This window comes from Cibotium barometz, chromosome 13 (genome assembly GCF_041138505.1).
Source record: "Cibotium barometz isolate CiBa-2024 chromosome 13, ASM4113850v1, whole genome shotgun sequence".
NCBI lineage: Eukaryota > Viridiplantae > Streptophyta > Polypodiopsida > Cyatheales > Cibotiaceae > Cibotium > Cibotium barometz.
Window position 1 is genome coordinate 15,066,567 of NC_141058.1, and position 20,435 is coordinate 15,087,001.

A 20,435-nucleotide genomic window follows, 5' to 3' on the forward strand; every position below is an offset into this window, starting at 1 on the left:
TAATTTAGGGGGAAAAAAACAACATAAAAGAATCTGGACTATGTCTTGACCCTCCACATGATTTTGGTACATACTTTCCTATTTTCAATTAGCTTCTCCTCTAAACAATCTCTTCTCTCTCCAGAATTTCGTTGTTAGAAAAATGTAGGCTAAGTTCTGAAAAAAAAAGAAGTATGCCCTATCAAACTCTTTTAACATAAAAATGGAGGTTCCCTTTCAATCTCTTAACATAAAAATGGAGGTTTTACACGAGCCCTTCGAATTCGAGGATTGCGCTTAGTAGTAGGGTTAAAAGCGTCAAAAAAGAAGTTAATATGTGTGTCTCTCTCTCTAGCTGGGTTAAAAACCTCAAAAAAGTGTTTGTACGTGTGTATTCTCTCTTTTTACTACAGAGGTAGAGAGACAATAAACACAAACACACCTTTTTTTAGGTTTTAATCCTACGTTGATTAAAATTGGATTAAAAAAGTTATCTGTTGATCTATACACACATACAAACACTTTTTTTGAGAGTTTTACCACTAAAAGAAAGATGAAAGGGCAAATGAAAATTGGTATTCAGTTGATTTTGTACTAAGAGAAAATTTTGAGAGGAATTCAAATTTCCTAAGGTACCCACTACCATATTCCATGCTAACTATTCAAAATGACGGACTTCAATCCATCATTGGGACCACAGATTGATCTATTTGTAGGGCTTCAGAGGCCTCTTCAGGTCATACAATTCTAACAGCAGTGCAATTATCTGGAGGGTGGGCTACACTCTGAGCCTGCTGCCCGATTCGCTGGTGGGCCTAGCTAGGTCTCCTTGTGAAGCCGCTATAATAGAAAAGAATAGACTCATGGAGTCACTAGAGAGAGCTGGATCCCAAGAGCCAGAGACCCCTGCCGCCAGAGATCCGGACCTTCCAACCATCAGTTGCAGATGCATGACTTACCCTGGAGACATGGACCAGAGGAGGTGGACTTCATCACAACCCTGCACTCTGTCATGGAGCAGAATGGTACTATTATTGGATGATAGCATACATTCAAAATAAAAGCAACCCTCTAGTTAGATCATATCAACAAAATATATTGGTATTGCTCCACTTTACATGCACACTATTTTATGACTATCCTTGGGATCCGATCACTTTTGCAAATTGTCGTGCTGTATGTCATCCAAAAACCATACGCGTTTATGTCAAAGCTTTCAAAATCTACTAGTATATGGAACTTTTTTTACTTGAACAAGTTTTATATATGGTTGTGAACATAACAGAAACTCTTACATCCACATAAAAATGATCGGAAAAAGCTGTATTGTCATGATATAGACCTCAAGAAAGCCCACTTCAACCATGACATCACTTAGGAGATTACAAGAAAAAGTATAAAATGGGCTACATTCAGAATGACAGGCCCAATCGCTCATGTAACATCCAACACTGTTCCTTGAATTGTCAATATTTGATTGATTGCTTCCTGTAGTTGCTCAAGATATTCCATCACACACAGAACACGTATAGTGGGTTTGAAATATGTTGTCACTAAGTTCACCAAAAGGTCAAATTGGCTTCGAAGTAGCTATGTACACTTTTTTTTCTCATAAGACGTAGACCCATCCTTCGCCCCATACAAACAGGTTTGTGCAGTTTACATGAAAACTGCAGGCTTGCTTGCAAGAAGTTACTTGGAGTTATGCATCACCCATTACTCAGCCGCCAAACAATAGACCTAGCCAATACACAGCAAAAGCTCAGTCATATTAATGGCCAAGGAGGACACTCTTGGCTCCTGTATTTGCCACACTGCAGAACTGAAACATGCAATACGGCATACGATCACCATTGCCCCAGAAGTATCAATGAAGATCTCTCAGCCAGTAAAACTCAATCAATAGCTGGTTCAAAGACCATCAAGGAGAAACTGGCTAGCTCACCACACCAGGGACACCCCCAAGGATGAGAGACTATACCAACAATACATCTGAGCTCTTTACCCAAGCCCATACCACTTGGGCCCACCATCCAAGTGTGAGGCTAGGGTGTCCTTAACTTTAAGGTCACTTTACACAGGTTCGCTAATTAGTAACTTACCAATACTCAATTGTTACTAACTGTCCCACAATTGAGCCACTAATTAGAGCATTATACACCAATGGAAAGTTCAGGTTCTCTCTAAAATTAACAAAAACCAAAATGCAATTTTGACTCCATGAGAATCTACTCACAAAGCTTCAAATCATGAACTACATCATGCACAGCATAGACTTCGTGCCTTGACATCCTCACTCACGTCAACAGGACCTAAGAGTAGGTGCAGTATCATGCATAAAGATATGTCTTCATTTATAAACCATCAAACTGAGTTTCTATGGGGTGAATTTCAGGCTCAACACTAGCACTAAAGACTGCACGTGCACAAGGTAGATGGTTGGGAAACTGCACCGTTTGGGATAGAAAGAACTAATATAAACCAGCTGGCTGCAACTTGGATAAACACTTCAAAAAACCAAGTGCCACTTGACTCCATGAAAGTCTAGTCACAAAGCTTCATAGTATGCAGGTCTAACCTCATCAAAATTGCCAGTCTATGTATGTCTTTTAAACAAATGCAAAAACTGCATGAGAAGAGAAACAATAAAAAACGCATCATTTACCTCTTCATTAGTGGTCTAGCCATTAGTTGCTCCAATAGTTTCGCAATTGTACTATATGCATCAACAGCTCATCTCTTCCATGATTTGTCACACAACTTGTCATAATCCAAGGTGGCATCTGATCATACGACTTTTTCAATAACCTTAAGAAGTCCCTCACATTGTCCTCCAGTTTCTTGCCCCCAACCTTTTTCTTTGTTTTGTCACACTTTGTGAAGACTACTGTTAAAGGAATCTGTCAACATGGTTTGAAACATGGGTCAAAAAATCTAGGAAGCTAAAAGAATCAACACTGAAGTACTCCTCAAATGAATACCTTATTTCGACCAAGCCAATCAGCACAGTCAAGATCCATTTGTTGAGATGGGATGCTAGCATCAATAAGAAGCAGAACACAAACCAGACTATCTGAGCGAAGAAAATATCCCTTTGTGAAAGTATTCCACGTGCTCCGAACATCAGTTGGCACATTTGCAAAGCTGGACACAAGAATTGGGCCACACTATTGGTCAAACTTTAGGATGGGAGTCTTGATCTTGAAGAAAAAGAAAGATAAATGTGCAATTGTAATTACATAGATCAACCACAAAGACTAGAACAAGGAATGAATTTCACAAGCAGAAAGAGGGGGAGGGGGTAGGCAAAGAGAGAAAGATATATTAATGTCTGGAAAAGACTGTAAAGGTCTATGAGACCAAAAGTTACAATGAATCCATGGGTAACTCAATCATGGAATAACAAACTGAAAATGAAACAAGAACTAAACTAAAACTGAGCTATCACTGTCAAAATTGTCAAAGAAAGCCCTTTGTCCTACACCTAGGCTCAATGTAAAAGTGCAATACATGCTCATAAATAGAGATACAATCCACGGGGGCAATAAGTGTCTGGCACGGTGGAGTGTCGGGGGTGGTCACTGGTGGGGCAATAGGCTCTGTACCTATAACTGTGTACTGGCTATCTATGTCCATAGTTGAGGTGGTGCACTCCGATATCGCTGAAGGATCTCCCAAAGCTAGAAAGTTTGCAGTTTTTCATTCATTTTTCTGTATATATATACACTATATAGTATATTTTTTATGTTTTTACGTACCTTATGTATTTAACGTACCTCAAAATCTCAACTTGTACTTGAATGTGTACCTTATGTACCTTATTCGTACCGTACCTTATGTACCTTTCCAACTTGCTCTTCTCTCTTTGGAACCCAGCCGTGAATGGGCTACTGTCATGGGCTTACTCAGCATTCGTTGAGCTTCATGCGCCTCTCATATGTGGCTTTCATAGGAGCATTTTTTCCTTTTTTCCTGTCTACTTCATTTGAGTACAATGCTCTTCAATCTGTCTACTTCATAGGAGTACAATGCTCTTCAATCTGCTGTCTAACAGACTATTTTGCATGCTTTCTTATACATCTTTGGGTTGACTCATGCTAAAACCCACGTCTCCTCTCTTTCGAACTCAGCCGTCAATAAGCTATTGTCATGGGTATATCTAGAATTTTTCAAGCTTCATGAATGCGCCTCTGCAAGTGGCTTCCACTAGTGCATTTCTCCAACCTATTTGATGCTCTTGCTCTGAGACACTAACTCATCCATCTAATAGACTAATTTTTGTGCTTTATTTTATAGAGTTAGTAAATATACTACGTACATGCTTCCTTCATGGTCACATTTGGCCTTGTCCACATCATGGAGTCTTCTTGCCTTCAGTACAAAATCAGCAAAGCACATTCAATACGATTTCAACAATTAGCAAAAATCAAAGCCTTCTTGTTAGCACAAATTAGAGATTCTCGTCAAATTGGGGATTATTTGGTGGACTCTAAAGCATCATCATCATCGGCGTACTTCTGTTTCTTGTGCATTTTTGTGTTGCTCATTTCGGAGTTCTCCATAACACATTCTTGGAGCAAGGTTCACTTAAGTGTACATTCTATCGATGAGTACCTGACGAAGGTGAAAGACTCGTGAGCAGCTTGCTAATATTGATGAGATCATACATGACAATTCTCTTGTCGCGACATTCCTCCATGCATTGCCTGAGTCGTATCAGGGATTTGCTACCACTCTCTGGTTGCTCGTGAAAGGCAATGCAAATGCCTTTTCTTTTGATGAGCTTGTTGCCTTGCTCTTGCAAGAGGAGCAATCCATGACAAACAGGTTTGGTATGAGGATTGGTGATCAGGCTTTTGCTACCTATGGCAAAGGCAAAGGCAAAGCATCTAGTGCCAGTGGCTATAAGCTAAAAGGTGGATCAACCGCCTATTCTAGCAAAGATGTTGATTAGAGTGATAGTGAGAAGCCCCCAAAGATGCTGATTAGAGTGATAGCGAGAAGCCCCCAAGAAAAAGAGCAAATGCAACTATTGCCACAAACCAGGTGAGGCAAAGGCTCCATGCAAGAGAGATCAGCTTGTCTCTACACATGACAATGTGGCTGATTAGTTCATGAAGGCTTTTTCTCTTGAAAACTTCGAAGCCTTTCGCAAAGCTTTGGGCTTATTTCCTTACGGGGATTGATCCACTCCAGGGGGTTTTGTAGACATCTATGTCATGGGTAGTGGTGTGTGAACACTCTAGGACGAGCCGGGGAACTTTTTCCCTCACTAGGAGGTTGTTTCCCGGCGCACAGGAACACACTCTTAGAGTGTGTGTGAAGTGACTTTTGTATTTTAGGTCACTCTCATTATCATTTTGTACTAGCATTGTGGTACACTCAATCAACATAGTATTGTGCCGTCTTCTTGCTCACAAATGTTTTGTGTGTGTGTGTTTTGCGCCATTGCTGCAAACTGGAACCCTAATCCCAACATTTCTGATGATGGTTATTATGAACCCTAGATACATGTGCACATGTCACATGCCATGTGTATTGCCATTGGCCAGGGTACTTACCCAAGCTTTGCTGATCCGCATACTACATGACCTGTGAGGGGCCAAATCCATCTCAGAAGATAATAAAATCTTCTGCGAACCTCTAGGGCGAGCATCTACACAAAAAAAACCTCCTTTGTCCTCAGTTCCCCAGTCATCCATACCATGCATATCAGTGCCTTCTGGGGATGCCCTTGTTCTTCCGGACTCAACTTGTAGAGCCTGTAGATGGTGTGATGGTACTCTCAACACCTATTGGAGCGCCGTCGTCATTGGACACCATTATTCAACTTGATGTTGTGGGATAACGAGTCCATGTTAAGGCCATTTTGCACCTCTAGGCCTTGAGTCCTAGCTCTGACAACACCCAAGAGGTCTAAGCCAGCGCTCAGACCTCCATTACACACTTATTTAGACTGCCTCAGCCTGCAACAGAGGTGGCCACTTAGTGATCCAACATGGATAGAGGGATCACACAGGCCATTGCCATATCAGAGCGCATGATCATGTGGCCCCACAGACTCGTGGAGTCACTAGAGAGAGCTGGATCTCTTCTAAGAGCCAGAGACCCCCGCCGCCAGAGATCCGGACCATCAGTTGCAGATCCAGAACTTACCCTGGAGAAATGGACCAGAGGAGTTGGACTTCATCACAGCCCTACACTCTGTCATGGAGGAGAATGGTACTATTATTGGATGAGGATATCACATGGCTGGTTTGGGTTGATCACATTGTCTATGGAGGACTCACATATTATATAGGTCCTCTTCTTTGGGTAGCTAGTTTTGTTCCTTTCATGGTTTGTTGGCATGTAGTTACCTACAGATCACATAAATTACTTTTGGTCTCATAGACCCTTTGGGTCTTTTGTAGACGTAAAAAATCTTTATTTCTTCTCTCTCTCTCTCTCAGATGCTTGGGGCTTTACCTACTAGAGATCAGGTGGCACAGTGACCATTTACTTCACATGAGACAGTTGCACCCACCTCCACTAGGCGCCAGAGAGAGCCATCTGAGGATGACCAGCCGGTGACATAGACTAGGCAGTATATACAGGCCCTGAAGCTCCCCAGTGTTTCCCTGGACAGAGCTACTCAGATCCGGAGATCCAGATGGCCGCGACCAAGAGTACCATCCCCTTAAAAGACAGTTTACTATCTAGAGAAGCCAAAAAATAATAGTTCTAGTCACTAGTGTCACTATCAATGCACATTGCAAAGTGCTCAATGATCAATCCACTTCATCACCATCAATCAGATGATGAAGAAGATGAAGATTCAAAATCTCCATCTGTCAACATGTTTCCTTTGCTATCATGCTCTCAGCTCTCGCTTTGCAATGGCGGTGACCGCAACGGTTGGCACCACATCAACATCATCTCTCGCTGCAATGTCTGTATCAATGAGAGGAATGGCTATGTTCGCACTTTGCATAAGTCAGCTAAAATCGACGACGGCGGCTGGCCTAGGGTTTTTTTGACCCAAAATGTTTTTAAAAGCTGCCACATACTTGCCAATGAGGTGATAGATCAAGTGGTGAAGGTGTTTGCCTAGGGCCAAGAGGTCTTTGGTTCAAAACCCCCCTTGGTGCTTCCTCGACGGCATTGCCTACGGGTGGATAAATAAGTGGCTACAGGCGGGCGCCTATGGGCAGTGAAAAATCGGTAACTATGGGAGGATCTTGGGCCAAAGGCCAGTCGGGAGAGGGGGGGAGAGAGAGAAAGAAAGAAAGAAAGAAAGAAAGATTTTATTAACGTCTTCCAAAAGACCGAACTCGGCCTATGAGACAAATCGGAGTACCTGTATGGGGTATCCTCTGTCATCCCAACAAAATGAAAAAGCACTGAACTAAAAAGCTGAATCTGGGTGTGCAATAAGTACAATGAGTGGTGGAGGGGATGGAGCTCTACTACTAGGAGAATGCAAAGCTATATGCATGGAGTATACAATCATGATATGCAACCTAGCTAGCTCCATCCTGTACCATACTGGGGGTATAAAATGGTATACATCAATGAAGGGGGTGTCCACAGCTCTAGCTAGCTCCATCCTGTACCATACTGGGGGTATAAAATGGTATACATCAATGAAGGGGGTGTCCACAGCTCCCTGAAGAACATGCCTGGGTGTGCTCTGAAGCGAGCCAGTCGCTCCACACCCTCTCTGTGAAACTGAGCTGTGATCTCTGTCATCTCTCTCTGGTATAGACGTGGTGTCCGAAAGCCAGGTGTCCTCTGTCTCCTGCAGGCTCTGAGTGTCTCTGCTCTCTGGAGAGTAATTCCCTGCCGTGTAGGGACTGGGAGTGGGATGGATCTCTGAAACAATGTAGTAATCTGTGTCTGTCGTCCCCCCTCTGGAGCTGTCTGAGCCTGTAATGATGTCTCTCTGTGGCGCTGTATGTCTAGAATGAATCTCCCCAGTATGCGCTGGTTTGCTGCCTCAAAGATCTGGCGTAGGGAATGTGGCTCTCTGAATAAAATGGGATATCTCTCTCTGATGGCTGTATATGCTCTGCATCTGCATACATAATGCTCCTCACTCTCCACCTCCTCTCTGCACAATCTGCATACCCTCTCCTCTCGGGGGATCCATGCTGCTCTGCCAGTCTCAATCTCCAATCGGTGTGATGAAACTCTAAGCTGACCAATAGCCACTTGGGAGCCGTGTGGTAAAAAGCCCTCCATGTATCTAGGCCTCTCTATAAATCCATCATCAGTGATACTCATGAAGTGATCTCTGTAGTATAGCATCTTCGATGGAAGAGGCTGTGTAGGCGATATCCATGTCTCTCGTGTATAGAGCTGCCATAGATCCTGTCTCAATATTCTGTTCCTCTCACTATGAGAGAGACGGATATGTGGTGCATCCCTGTCATACTGGAATGGTGGTAGATGATCCATGTCTAGGCCATGCTGTGAGAACCAATGTGTGACCTGTGCATACCATGATCCTCTGTCTCCTGCCTCAGCCAGCTGTCTTGATGCCTCAAAAGCTCTGTATGACAATCTGTCCTGTGGCATCTCTCTAAATCTGTCTAGCAGGCATATAGTCTGAAATATGGCCTCCACCATCATAGGAGGCGCAGCAAACTCTGCTCGGATAATGTCATGGGGTACTGACGGTTTGCTGCGTATCATGCGTGCCATCATGAGGGCCTGTGGTCTCTCTATTTGTGTCCACCAATGGGTAGCAAGGCCTGGCACCCATACCGCTGCTCCATACATCAATGCCGGTGTGACTAATGTGTCAAATAGCCACCCCTTCGTCCGGGGCTCCTGAAAATGCACCTGGTGGCACTGTCTCTCTAGCATAGCCAATGCTGCATATCTCCGTGTCAATCTAGCTCTGGCTGCTGAACCCATGGTGAAGCGTGTGGCTGCTGCAGAGAAGGTAACCCCTAGGTACACGTATGATGTCACCACCTCCACCTGGCGTCCTACGAGAGTGAATGTCAGCTGACTCCTGCCCTGCCACGTACGGATCTGTACCGTACAGTACACTAAAACGTACCTTATCATAAGGTCTGTTCGTACGGATGCAACCTTGGAGAAGAGGTGAGTGTTTGAGCATAAGTCAACCCTACGATAAGAATGGCTCGACAGTCTGCGGTTCAATTCATGGTTTCTTGTGAAAAGTAGAAGAATAAACATTTTAGGTTGAGGTGTTGGTGTTCACACATTTCGGGTGCCCATAGTGTAAAACGTTTAGAGACCTTTATCTTATGATTATATTTCAAGGTGTAATGAAGGGGTTTCTTGTGCTAAAGGTAGTATTCATCATTTAGGATTGAAGGGTGAAACCCATGTAGCTAAGTCAAGCTAGAAAAAAAAAATGATTATGAAGAAGCCTTATAAATCAAGGCTTTATACAAGATTATACAATATGATTATGCCTTAGACATGAAGATCTTATATTCAACATTATGTATATTATGGAGAAGATGAGCTCAAATTTGATAACGTATTTTTAACAATCATGTCTTTGATTTAAAAGCCATCTTACAAACGGCTATGATTTAAAAGCTTTCTAAAGCTCAAAACAATCTTCAAGATAGACATACTCCATGAAAACTATCAAATAGCCTTCTTTGTCATGAAGCTTAATGGCTCACACATTGTGGCTTCACAAAAACAACCCTCAAACTGATAGCTAGCTATTCACATCATGGGGTTCTAGCTCAATGAAGTAACCTTACTCACAAACTAAATCTTTTTCTTAAATTCATGCATATAAGTGGTGTCAACAAAATAGACCTACTCCGTTCCTCTTAGAAGCTAGCAAACAACCTGAGAAATTTCATTACTACGAAAGAAGTACCCACGGTGACCAAGATACTAATAATGCCTCTTCTAAAGAACTTTCATTGCTAATCAAGACTAAGTACAATGGCACTAACATAGAATCCACATGTCTCAGTTGACATCCCACATCAGTCAAGATATATGCATAACTTGACAGAGAGATGAAGCCAAGACATAAAGCCATCTTCAAAGTTATCATTAAAATTACTTTCTACAGGTGCATTAGAAAATTGTACTTTTAATTTAGCTCTAGTAGTTAAGAATTCATTGCTAATTTTAGGATACCTCCGCTTCAAGAGTTGTACAATCTTTATGTCTTCAATAGTTAGCTCCTATAAATTGTGAGTCGAAGCTAATATTTTTACAAGAGTCTTAAAAACTTCTCTCCTCTATTACCATCATTTAGCAATGGCCACTTCAAGCTCTCAAAAAGGTGGTACTCACCACTTCTTGACATGAGTAACTAGGCTTTTTTAAAGGCCCTCAGTAATGACATTCACGAATAAAATTGATTGATGGAAGAGAAGAATATGCCGCATAGCTATTTGGCTGAGGCTGTTTCTACAGCAGTTTACATCATGAACAAGACTCCAACTACAACCATACATGATGTAACTCCAGAGGAGAGGTTTACTGGTAGAAAACCTGATTTGTCTCATCTGAAAGTCTTTGGATGCATTGCATATGTGTATGTGCCAGATGAGCTGAGAACTAAGCTGGATCCAAAAGCTGAAAAATGTGTGTTTATTGGATATTCCCTTGAGCAAAAGGGATACAGGTGTTATAACCCTGCTACACGTGAGTTGAGGGTAAGCAGGGGATGTTGTTTTTTATGAGATGAGCAGCTGGTATGCTACTAAAAAAGAAGCTATTGGGGCTGATGTGAGTGGAAATGTGGTTGCACAGAATGCAAGTCAGCAATCACAGTTTGTAAGTGGACCAGGAGAGTCCTCATCTAGTGGTTCAGTTGATAGACCATGGAGTGGCAGGCTGCGTCATAATACCAGTCCTGCAAATATGATTAGTACATCACATAAAGGTAAAGAGAATGTGGTTGAGCCCCTTAGCATGCCTGACATTTTTGTAGGGCATCCTCATGTTGATGGAGAGTCTAGTGGCTCAGAGATTTAAGGTCACTTTGGGTGTGGATCAATGTGTAAAGATGTAATTATTAGTAGGCAAGCTTTTACTATAGCTTGGTGCCTGTACAAGTGAATTATTGGTTCATAATCGGGGATTCCAATGAGCCGATTCCCGACGAACGCAGTCCCAAGCATGGCCACAGTTCTGTTCTAGACACACTTGGGTAGTGGGTTCTTGCAGTATAGGATGTCAAGAAACGGGCATGGCCTGATGTTGGTCTAGCCTCACGCTTAGTGGTGCTCCCCACGGAAGCTATAGTTGCGGTAGTGAGGCTGTTGACTGGGTGTAGGCCTGTGTCAGCAAACATAGTATCCAAAGGGCAATGCCATATTAACCCAAGGCTAGTAAAACCATGTGAAATAAGGCATTAGGAAGGCTTCGAAGGTACTTAAAGAAATAACTAAATGCAATCAGCAACATTTATTTTGAGATCAAAAGTTTATATCACTAAGATCCAACATAATCACAGAAAAGTCAGGGCATTGATGTGCTGAGACTTTCTAAAGCAGTGCTTAGATGTCCTTCAAGGCCTTTCGGATGTTGTCATGGATCTTGCATTTTTTATGACCCATTTTCCTTAACACACTAGGTATTAGTCTTGAGATACTGGCATGAGGGTTTGCAAAGCACCTCAGTGGAAAAAAGTGCTTCTGTTGTTTGCATCCTGCCAATACAGGGATCTTATTGAATGAGGGGGGTCAATTGTTTGAGCCAACTAGTGTGCATGCATAACAAGAGCCTGTCCCCTTTGTGATTTAGCTTCTAGCCTGTCCCAAGCCTTCACCTTGCCATTGAAGCAACCCATCTTTTTCTCTTTTTTTAACCCCCTAAAATAGATCCTTCCATTAGTTAAAAGAAAGTCTGCCAAAAGGCATAATACAACTCTGTCCAGGACAGTGAAAAAACTGAAGAAATAAAGGGTGGGCTCCCTCGTAATTGTGCCATCAAGTAAACAGGCTATGCGAGAAATCAGATGCATTGTAGAGCGCCCGTAGCTCGCTGAAGCTCCCGCCTCCACCCTGCATTGTGCGCCCGCCTGTACGCCCCCCCTCTCTCTATCGCCTGTGCGCCTCCCACCTCTCCGCCTGTTCGCTTTTTCACCCCCCGCCTGCCTTCGCTCCCCTCTGCTCGCTTTTGCGCCCCCCCCCTCCTGCCTCGCTGCTGCGCCTCCCCCCTCCTCGCCATTCGTCCCCCGCCTCTTCGTATTTTCGCCCCCAACCCCCTCTTCGCCTGTTCGCCCCCCGTTCCCCTCTGTCGCCTGTTCGCCCCCCTCCCTTCCGCCTGTTCGCGCCCGCCCCCCCCCCCCCCCCCCCCCCTTTCGCTTTGTTGCCGCCCCCCCCCCCCCCCCCCCCCCCCCCCCCCCCCCAGGGCTTCTCCTTCGTTTTCCCCCTCTCCCTCCTCTTTCGTGTTGTTCACCCCCAGTGGGGTTTTGTTTTTCTTCATTTTCATCCGGTCTTCCGCCTCTTTGGGTGCAGCCCGTTTCTTGCAAGTTTTCCGCATTCGCCTCGCCTTCGCCTGAGCTTCAGACTCTGATGGAGACTCCTCCCGCCTCGCCTCAGAGAGACTCACCCGCAGCCCCCTCGCCCGCCCCCGAGGTCATCCCCATCAGGCTCTCTCTTTCGCCGGAAGAGGAAGCGAGCCTCACTGCAGAGGTGGAACGCCTCCAGGCTCATTCCACCATCTGCCGTATAGTCGGTACTCGCCCCAGCAGAGGGGAGACAGGGATCTTCTTCAGGCTCGCCTTCTTGCAGATGTGGGCAAGATCCTGGATGTACAGCTCCTGGGCCGGGGCCATTATCAGATCGAGTTCGAGGCCACCCAGAGCGTTGCCAAGGTCCTTGCCATGAGTCCTCTGGACATCAGGGGTGCTCGGGCTTTCTTCAGACCTTGGCAGCATGGATTTGACCCAGCAGCGGCGGAGCAGGGAGAGCGCCTCTTCCATATTACAGTTTGTTTCCCTGGTCTCCGCCGGGAGTATCTTCCGCTCCTCCCCAGGCTCGGAGCATTGGTGGGCTCGGTACTAGAGACGGGCCCCTCAGCAGCTTCAGTGGTGGCCAGAGCAGCGGGGCTACCTTCGGTCAGAGTGTTGGTGTCTGACATCTCCTCCCTTCCTAAGGTCATTCAGCTACCTAGGATAGGGGGGGGGGTGGATAGATCAGAGAGTGGAGTTCTCGGGGCTCCCGAACCAGTGCTTCATTTGCAGGCAGGTCGGTCATCTGGCCAAGGCCTGCCCTCGCAGGAGACCTCGACCCTCACCACAGCAGCAGGCTACTGATGGCCCGCCCACAGATTCGGCTCGGCAGGCTGCCTCAGGGACACCTGCTCAGGCCACAGAGACCTCGGAGTGGCAGCCTCGACAGGGGCGCCGCCGAGGGAGACAGCCACAGCAGCACGCACAGAGACCGCTGCAGCAGCAGCCACAGTCTCAGCCTCACTGGGTTCCCGTGAGGAACAGCTTTGCTCCCCTTCAGGAGGAGACCCCTGCAGCGACTGAGGACCAGGAGATGCCAGCTCCCCCTTCTTCACCCCCCCCCCCACCCCCGTCCCCTCCCACCGCCTCGTCTCCACCTTCGCCTCCTCCCGCCTCCGCTCCGGTTTCGGCAGCGGCTCCCTCTCCACCTCCCTCGCCTCCCCCTCCTCCCCCTCCGCCCGCCTCACCTTCCCGGGAGACCCTGGCAGTTCCCTGGCGCTCACCTGCAGTCCGGAGAGCGCTGAGCACTGACCTCGCTCGAGCATCACAGAGGAGACCTATGCCGATTAGGGCCTCACGGATTTCATCTATCCGCAGTCGGCTGAGTCGCCTTGGCATTAGACAGCGCTCGGAGGCCTTTGATTATACCTTTACACGGCTTTTTGGAGCAGAGGGCCCCCATGAGCCAACACCCATTCGAGTTCATGTAGTGATACCTCCGGCCCGTGGGGAGGAGGCACTAGACTCAGCGGTGGCCTTCTCGTTCCCTCTATGTGGACCTTGTGATCGGGAGTGGACTCTAGAGCTCGCTCTCAGCACTTTGAAGACTCAAGCAGTTGAGTTTTCTCACCACATGAGCGATCTGGAGGTGACTGATGTGATAGGCCGACTTTGGGAGTTGGCTCATTTTTTCTTGGATCCCGAGAGTGTGGATACCTCAGGGATTCGGCATTTGGTCGTGCGCATAGTGGCAGACTTGGCGCGCGACCCTGGATATGTGAGTATACACGAGGTTTCTCTGTCAGAGCAAGAGGCAGTCGCCATGGGCCACAGCCACTGGCGCCTGATCCGGGATTCTTGAAGTACACCGGGTGGGCAGATTCGCAGCCGTTCGGATGGGGACTACTCTCCATCCAAGCCGCTTGCGAAGGCCCGCCGTACGGCTGAGACAGCATCCACCTCAGCAGGGCATCCATGAGGATCATCTCATGGAATGTACAGGGCCTTGGCGGAGCACACTTTATACGCTATCGAGGTTGCTTGAGGCAGGAGCTTCAGAGATGCCTGGTTGGTGGCAGCATTGACATTTTGATGATGCAGGAGCACCACTTGGGTGAGAGCAGGATCCGGAGATATGGTTCGATGATGCCTGGTAGATGGGACACTTTTTGGTCTGCAGGGTTTGGTCCTTTGGGTGGACAGGGAGGAGTATGCATGGTTATTGCAGATGTATGGCGGCAAGCCATTGTGGATCGAGGGATCATTGTGCCTGGTAGAGCACAGTATGTCATTTTGAGGATGCATGATGAGCTATTGGGTGTGCTCAACATCTATGCGCCCAATCATGCTAGTGCCAGAGCAGAGTTTTGGACTCAGGTTACAGATGCATTGCCAGAGGCCGCACATTGGTGTGTTGGGGGAGACTTCAACATGCTTGAGGACCCGGCAGATAGGGTGGGAGGCAGTCATGTTACAGTGCACGGCACAGAGCTTGCAGCTTGGGACCGGTTTTGCATGTCACTGAGGATCACTGATGCATGGCAGCATGGGGCTTTCTCCCGGTCTCAGGACAGTCTTAGTTTCTCTCGGTCGGATCGCCGGCAGGGAGGGACTAATCTATCTCGGATTGATCCCTTTTATGTGGGCGATTGGTTAGGGGAGCGAGGGGGCTCCGTCGGCATTCTTGCTGGCACCTCATTTTCAGATCATGCGCCAGTTATATTGACATTGGAGGAGGGGACACGGGAGCCCAACTTGCAGTTGAGGATCCCAGAGAGGGTACTTGCAGATCCCAGTCTCGCTGAGGACATTGAGAGGATCTGGCATGATAGTCAGTGCTCTGACCAGGATGCAGCGGGCCAGTGTGCCCAGGGACTCATTGATCTTAGCTCTTTTCTACACGCTGCAGCTTTGACACGACTGGGAGAGATTCGCGAGCGGGAGCAACGGCTGAGACGCAGCCTTGCTTCGCTACAGCGCCTTCAGGAGCAGCAGCCTGCATGTGAGTGGGTGGCGTCCCAGCTGAGCCAGGCACGCCAGGAGGTTAGAGAGGTAGAGGAGCAGAGACATGAGTTTTACTATCGTCGTCAGGCCTCTCAGTGGACGCAGCTTGGTGATAGAGTGACTGGGGAGTTTTTTGAGATCACTGGACCCCGTCATGCGCGAGCAGGAGTTCGCCAGCTTGGTAGACCGGATGGATCGATAGCTACTGAGCTCAGGGAGATCAGAGCCATTGCCACTGCTTTTTATAGTGACCTGCTTTCAGCGGAGCCAGCCACTGAGGATCGAGATGTGTGCAGACAGACTGTGTGGGCCCATGTGCAGAGGAGGGTCACAGACCATATGCGCACAGTTCTAGGTGCGCCTCTGTCAGAGATTGAGCTTGCCGAGGCCTTGAGGGTCCTGCCGCGACATAGTTGCCCAGGGGAGAACGGACTGACGCCGGCCTTTTTTATGCGCTATTGGGACCTTTTGGGGCCAGGCCTCCGCAGGGGCTTTCAGCATGTTTTGGACACTGGGGTGATGCCGCAGAGCTTTTCAGAGGGCTTGATCTATCTTATCCCCAAGGGGGAGGGAGTATCGGATGACATTCGGCATTGGAGGCCTATTACGATCCTCAATACTGTCTACAAGGTCTTAGCAAAGGCCTTGAGTTTGAGGATCCAGCCCTTCCTGGGGGAGTTGATTCATGCTGCTCAGACAGGATTTGTCAAGGAGCGCAGTATCCTTGACAACATCTTTACTTTCTGGGAGGCGACGGCCCGAGCTAGGTTTCTTGGCGAGGACTTGGTCGTGATGCTTCTCGATTTTGAGAAGGCATACGATAGAGTTGATTGGGGATTCTTAGAGGGCACTATGCTACGCCTGGGCTTTGAGCCAGGATGGATCAGAGGGGTGGCAGCTTTGTATTCCACAGCTCGCAGCCAGGTGCTGATTGCAGGAGGTCGGGGGCCGAGTTTTGAGCTGACCAGATCAGTCCGTCAGGGGTGTCCTCTCGCCCCTTTCCTTTTTCTCTTCTTTGCGGAGGCTATGAGTATGTATTTGACGGCAGAGGAGGTTGGTGAGAACTTCAGCTCCCAGTCCGGGGGGAGGATTTGCTTGATGCTGAGTTTGCAGACGACACGGGCTTATTTTTGCATGGCCAAGAGGCCAATCTTATTCGGGCAGAGCAGTCGCTCCAGGTTTTTAGTGCAGCTTCGGGAGCATTGATCAATTGGCGCAAGACAGTGGCCTTTTGGATCAGTAGTGCTCCCACTCTGGCATGGAGCCCAGACCCCGGTTTTAGATGGATTCCTCCAGGCACAGCAGTGCGGTATTTGGGATGCCAGATTGGCCTCGATTTGTCACCTGAGCAACAGATTGCCCCGCTTCTTCTGAGCATTCGGAAGAAGCTATTGTATTGGAGTACAGCTCGACTATCCTTGGCTGGGAGGGTGGTGGTGGCAAATCAGGTGCTGTTAGCGACTATGTGGTACATTACGTCTTGCTGGATTTTCTCGAGCTCTTGCATCAGCCAGGTACAGAGGCTGATCAGGAACTTTCTGTGGTCTGGGCGGGACGGTCAGCCAGCTCGGGCAAAGGTTGCATGGGCAGTTATTACACTTCCGCTGGCTCAGGGCGGTTTGGGCATTATAGATCCAGTCGATCAGAGTAGAGCCTTATTGGGGAAGCTTATTGTTCGGGGGTTGCTTCCAGGCGCTGAGCCTTGGAAAGAGCTCCTCTTGCAGCGACTGCAGGCCCGGGCGCCTCCTGCAGGGGGTACTTGGGCACCAGAGATTCGCTGGATCTTCATAGAGATGAGGAGGACAGGCCTCAGTAGAGGATGGGAGGAGAGATTTGCTTTGAGTATCCTGAGAGCTTGGGAGCTGCTGAGACCGGGGCTCTCTCAGCGGCCTCCTTCTTGTGTTGAGGAGCGGGCCAGGCAGCCGCTCATCTGGAGCCCAGCGGTTCGTACAGAGCAGGGTCATATGCTGGGTTCTCGGCCTCGTCTAGCCTGGGGACCTTTAGCGGCTGGCCCAGCTCGTAGTTTTGGAGACTGGCAGGCTTTCTGCAGTCTACCAGAGGAGACCCAGGTGGAGAGGCTGAGTCACTTCAGAGGGGGGTTGATTATGAGGGATGATATTCAGGAGGCACTTACAGAGGAGTGGTTCACACCTCTCGAGCCAGTGGCCCCACGGTGGATGGGAGCCTTTACACAGTTGGAGATCCTGATTGCTGTCAGAGCTAGCACTGAGGATGGCAGATGCCTCTATTATGAGATTCAGGATGAGGGCAGACTCCAGAGAGTGGAGGTGGAGTCGCCTTTGGTTGCAGAGTGCACCATTCAGAGGATTCGGGTCGTGGCTGCCGCTTCTCGGAAGTGGCATATTGACCTCGACCCTGCTGACGTGCTCCCGGATTGGCGCATATGGGCATATGCAGCGCGCCCCTTGGCCCGGCTACAGTGGGACCCCGGGGAGTACGAGTGGCATGATCCTTATGCATCCCTTGAGGCCACAGAGATCACCTTTTTCCAGTATACTGTTCGGCTGGGACAGCATATTTTGACGGCGAGGAGGACGGTTTCTCCAGCGGCAGCGGGGCATTGGCGATTGCAGGGACTATCACAGGAGTTCCTGGAGGATTTCTGGGCTCGACTCTGGGCTAGTCGACAGGCCCGCAGGATCTCGGCTTTTCAGTGGCTGGTCGCCCACAGGGGCTCAGCAGTTGGCACTTGGCTTGTTTACAGCGGTCTTCCGGCGGCCTGCGTCCGATGCGGCCACCCTATGGAGACACAGAGACATTGCCTTTGGGACTGCCCTCAGGCACAGCAGATTTGGCTGCCGATGCTGCGTATTCTGGCCCCCCTCTCTCCAGAGGGTATGTTTACGTGGGGTGCCACTGCTTGGTCGACTTCGTCAGGGCCTGCTATGGGCTATGAGATGGAGCAGGGCAGTCAGGCCATCAGATTTATTAGGGGCCAGCCTCGCCTGGTTCCGGCACCGGATTTCTCGTCCGCCAGCTGGACACAGGAGAGGGATTTACGATGGGAGCTCCTCAGCAGCCTCACCATCTGGTTCACCTGGAGGGCCCGGTGCTTTACGGCCTTTGAGGGGAGATTAGAGCCACCAGCAGAGACTGTTCGGGGGATTTGGCAGGAGTTGATCCACACCCTGCGAGGACAGTACGACCGCATCCGGGGAGACTCGGATGAGGCGATCTTACGGCGCCAGGCCTTTCACACCACTTGGCGCTGCGGCCCGTTCTACACCCTACACACGGGATCCCCCCGTTGGCACTACAGGCCACCTGTTTGGCTCTTCCCCCCCCCCCTATTGTATGATTTAGCCGCTCAGTTCTTTAGACTGATGCTTGTATTTTGCAGCACCTAGGGAGAGTCTCCCGGGCTGCCATGATGTATTCACTGCTCTTCTCTCTGTTAGGAGCAGGAGAGATCTCTTTTGTAGCCCTACGGGCGTTTTTTACATAACTAATGAAAGGATCTTTTCTCGGAAAAAAAAAAAAAGGTGGGCTCCCTCCATGGCTGGCCGCCCTCAGAGGGAGGCTACATCATAGGGGTGGTGGGAGGAAAAGCCAAACAGGTGGCCTGTAATGTCATGTGATCGTAACCTCCCCTATGGCCACTGAGATGCGGTGGTGTGAGAGTGCAAGGGCTAAGCCTCCGCCATGTGATCGTACCCTCCCCTATGGCCACTAACGCCACTGAGATGCGGTGGTGTGAGAGTGCGAGGGCTAAGCCTCCGCCATCATCCTCATAGAATAGCACTAAGCGGGCCTCCACTTGCCAAGCCCCTGAGAAAACAGCACAGAAAGTGGCAGGGTCAAAGGTAAAAATGCAAAGAATGCGTTGCCAGATCTGCTGGGCCTTCGGGCAATCCCAAAGGCAGCGTCGCTGTGACTCATCAGGGCCGTCGCATCGCGACACACTGTTGGCCGTCCCAAGATTGTGAGCCAGGTGCCCACCGCAAGGCTCCGGTGAGCCAGCAACCGCAAGAAGTGGGAGACCTTGCGGGGGCAGAAGCTGTGCCAGAGGTGCTGACATAAACCCTTGAGGAAAGTGGTCGGCATCCCCTGAGTCTGCGAGTGAGGGGAAGCGATGTGGATGCCATCAACAACTTGTTGTCACCGACCCAGTCAGGCCAAGTACTCAAAGAAAGTAATGGGGGGTCGTCTCGAGAGGCGATGGAGTCGTGCCAGCTCCACTCGTCAGGGTCCCACTGGATGTCTACCAGGGGTCTATTCTTTCAAAGCCATAAGCGCCAGGATGCGACGCCCGTGACCTGAACAGGGGGTGGATCGATGTGCCACTCCCGCTCCTGTCGGCCCATGATGTGGACTCTCTGGAAGGGGGTAGGGGTAGTGCCGTCGAAGAACTGCCGCGACCGGATGAGCCTGTCGTGGGGACCAACCTCCATGGTGATCAATGGGAGGCTGCCCGCCAAACCGAGTATCATGAGAGGAAACCCTACCCTAGAAAGAAGCCATCTAGGTGTTGTCTGGGTGTCAGTAGAACTTAGAAGGGAGAAGCCAACAAGGAGGGATGGAGGAGTCGATGAAGTGGAAGCACCGTGCAAGCCCAAGATGTGCTCCTGTTGGATCTGTTCGGGAAAACAACGGAAGCATCTCCAAGTCCCCAAGGTCTAAACTGGACCAGGGCAGCAAAGTCTACCCCAAGAGTAATGTGATTGGGCCCCAATCATGTGGCCAGTTAAAACGTGGAAGAGAGGAGTTCCAAGCAGTGGGCTGGCGCTCTCAGTCCTCCTTGGCAGGCAAGGAAGCCTGGATCAGAGCAAAGCAGAGGGCGCACCAGGTGCAGAAGAGGCTTACAGCAAATCTTTCGGCAAAGAAAGTGCTTAGCTCCCTCAAGGGAGCTGCGGAGAAGAACCATCGCACATCTGGGGTCCAAGGGCCACCCTGGGATGGGAGCGAAGATGAAATGCGACTCAAGAGAAAACCCTTCCACGGCTCTGCCCCAGGCTGGAGAGACCGCGCCGACTATCAATTTGCTGAGAAGGGCTCTGCTCTGGACCGCATGGTCTATGAGATCAGACCGCCCTACGCC

General features: G+C 48.8%; 1 protein-coding gene across 1 annotated transcript in view; it reads right to left on the minus strand.

The window, feature by feature from the left end:
- Nucleotides 1-1,160: 1,160 nt before the first annotated feature.
- The window catches only part of LOC147632405 (GTP-binding protein At2g22870-like), a 71,366-nt gene continuing 52,091 nt past the window's right edge, over nt 1,161-20,435 (minus strand). The window contains exons 3-5 of the mRNA XM_086807211.1: nt 2,961-3,123; nt 2,645-2,879; nt 1,161-1,719 (exon numbers count right to left, since the gene is read on the minus strand). Of these exons, the coding sequence (XP_086663337.1) occupies nt 2,667-2,879; nt 2,961-3,123 (376 nt within the window). The 3' untranslated portion in view covers nt 1,161-1,719; nt 2,645-2,666. The remainder of the gene's footprint in view (nt 1,720-2,644; nt 2,880-2,960; nt 3,124-20,435) is intronic.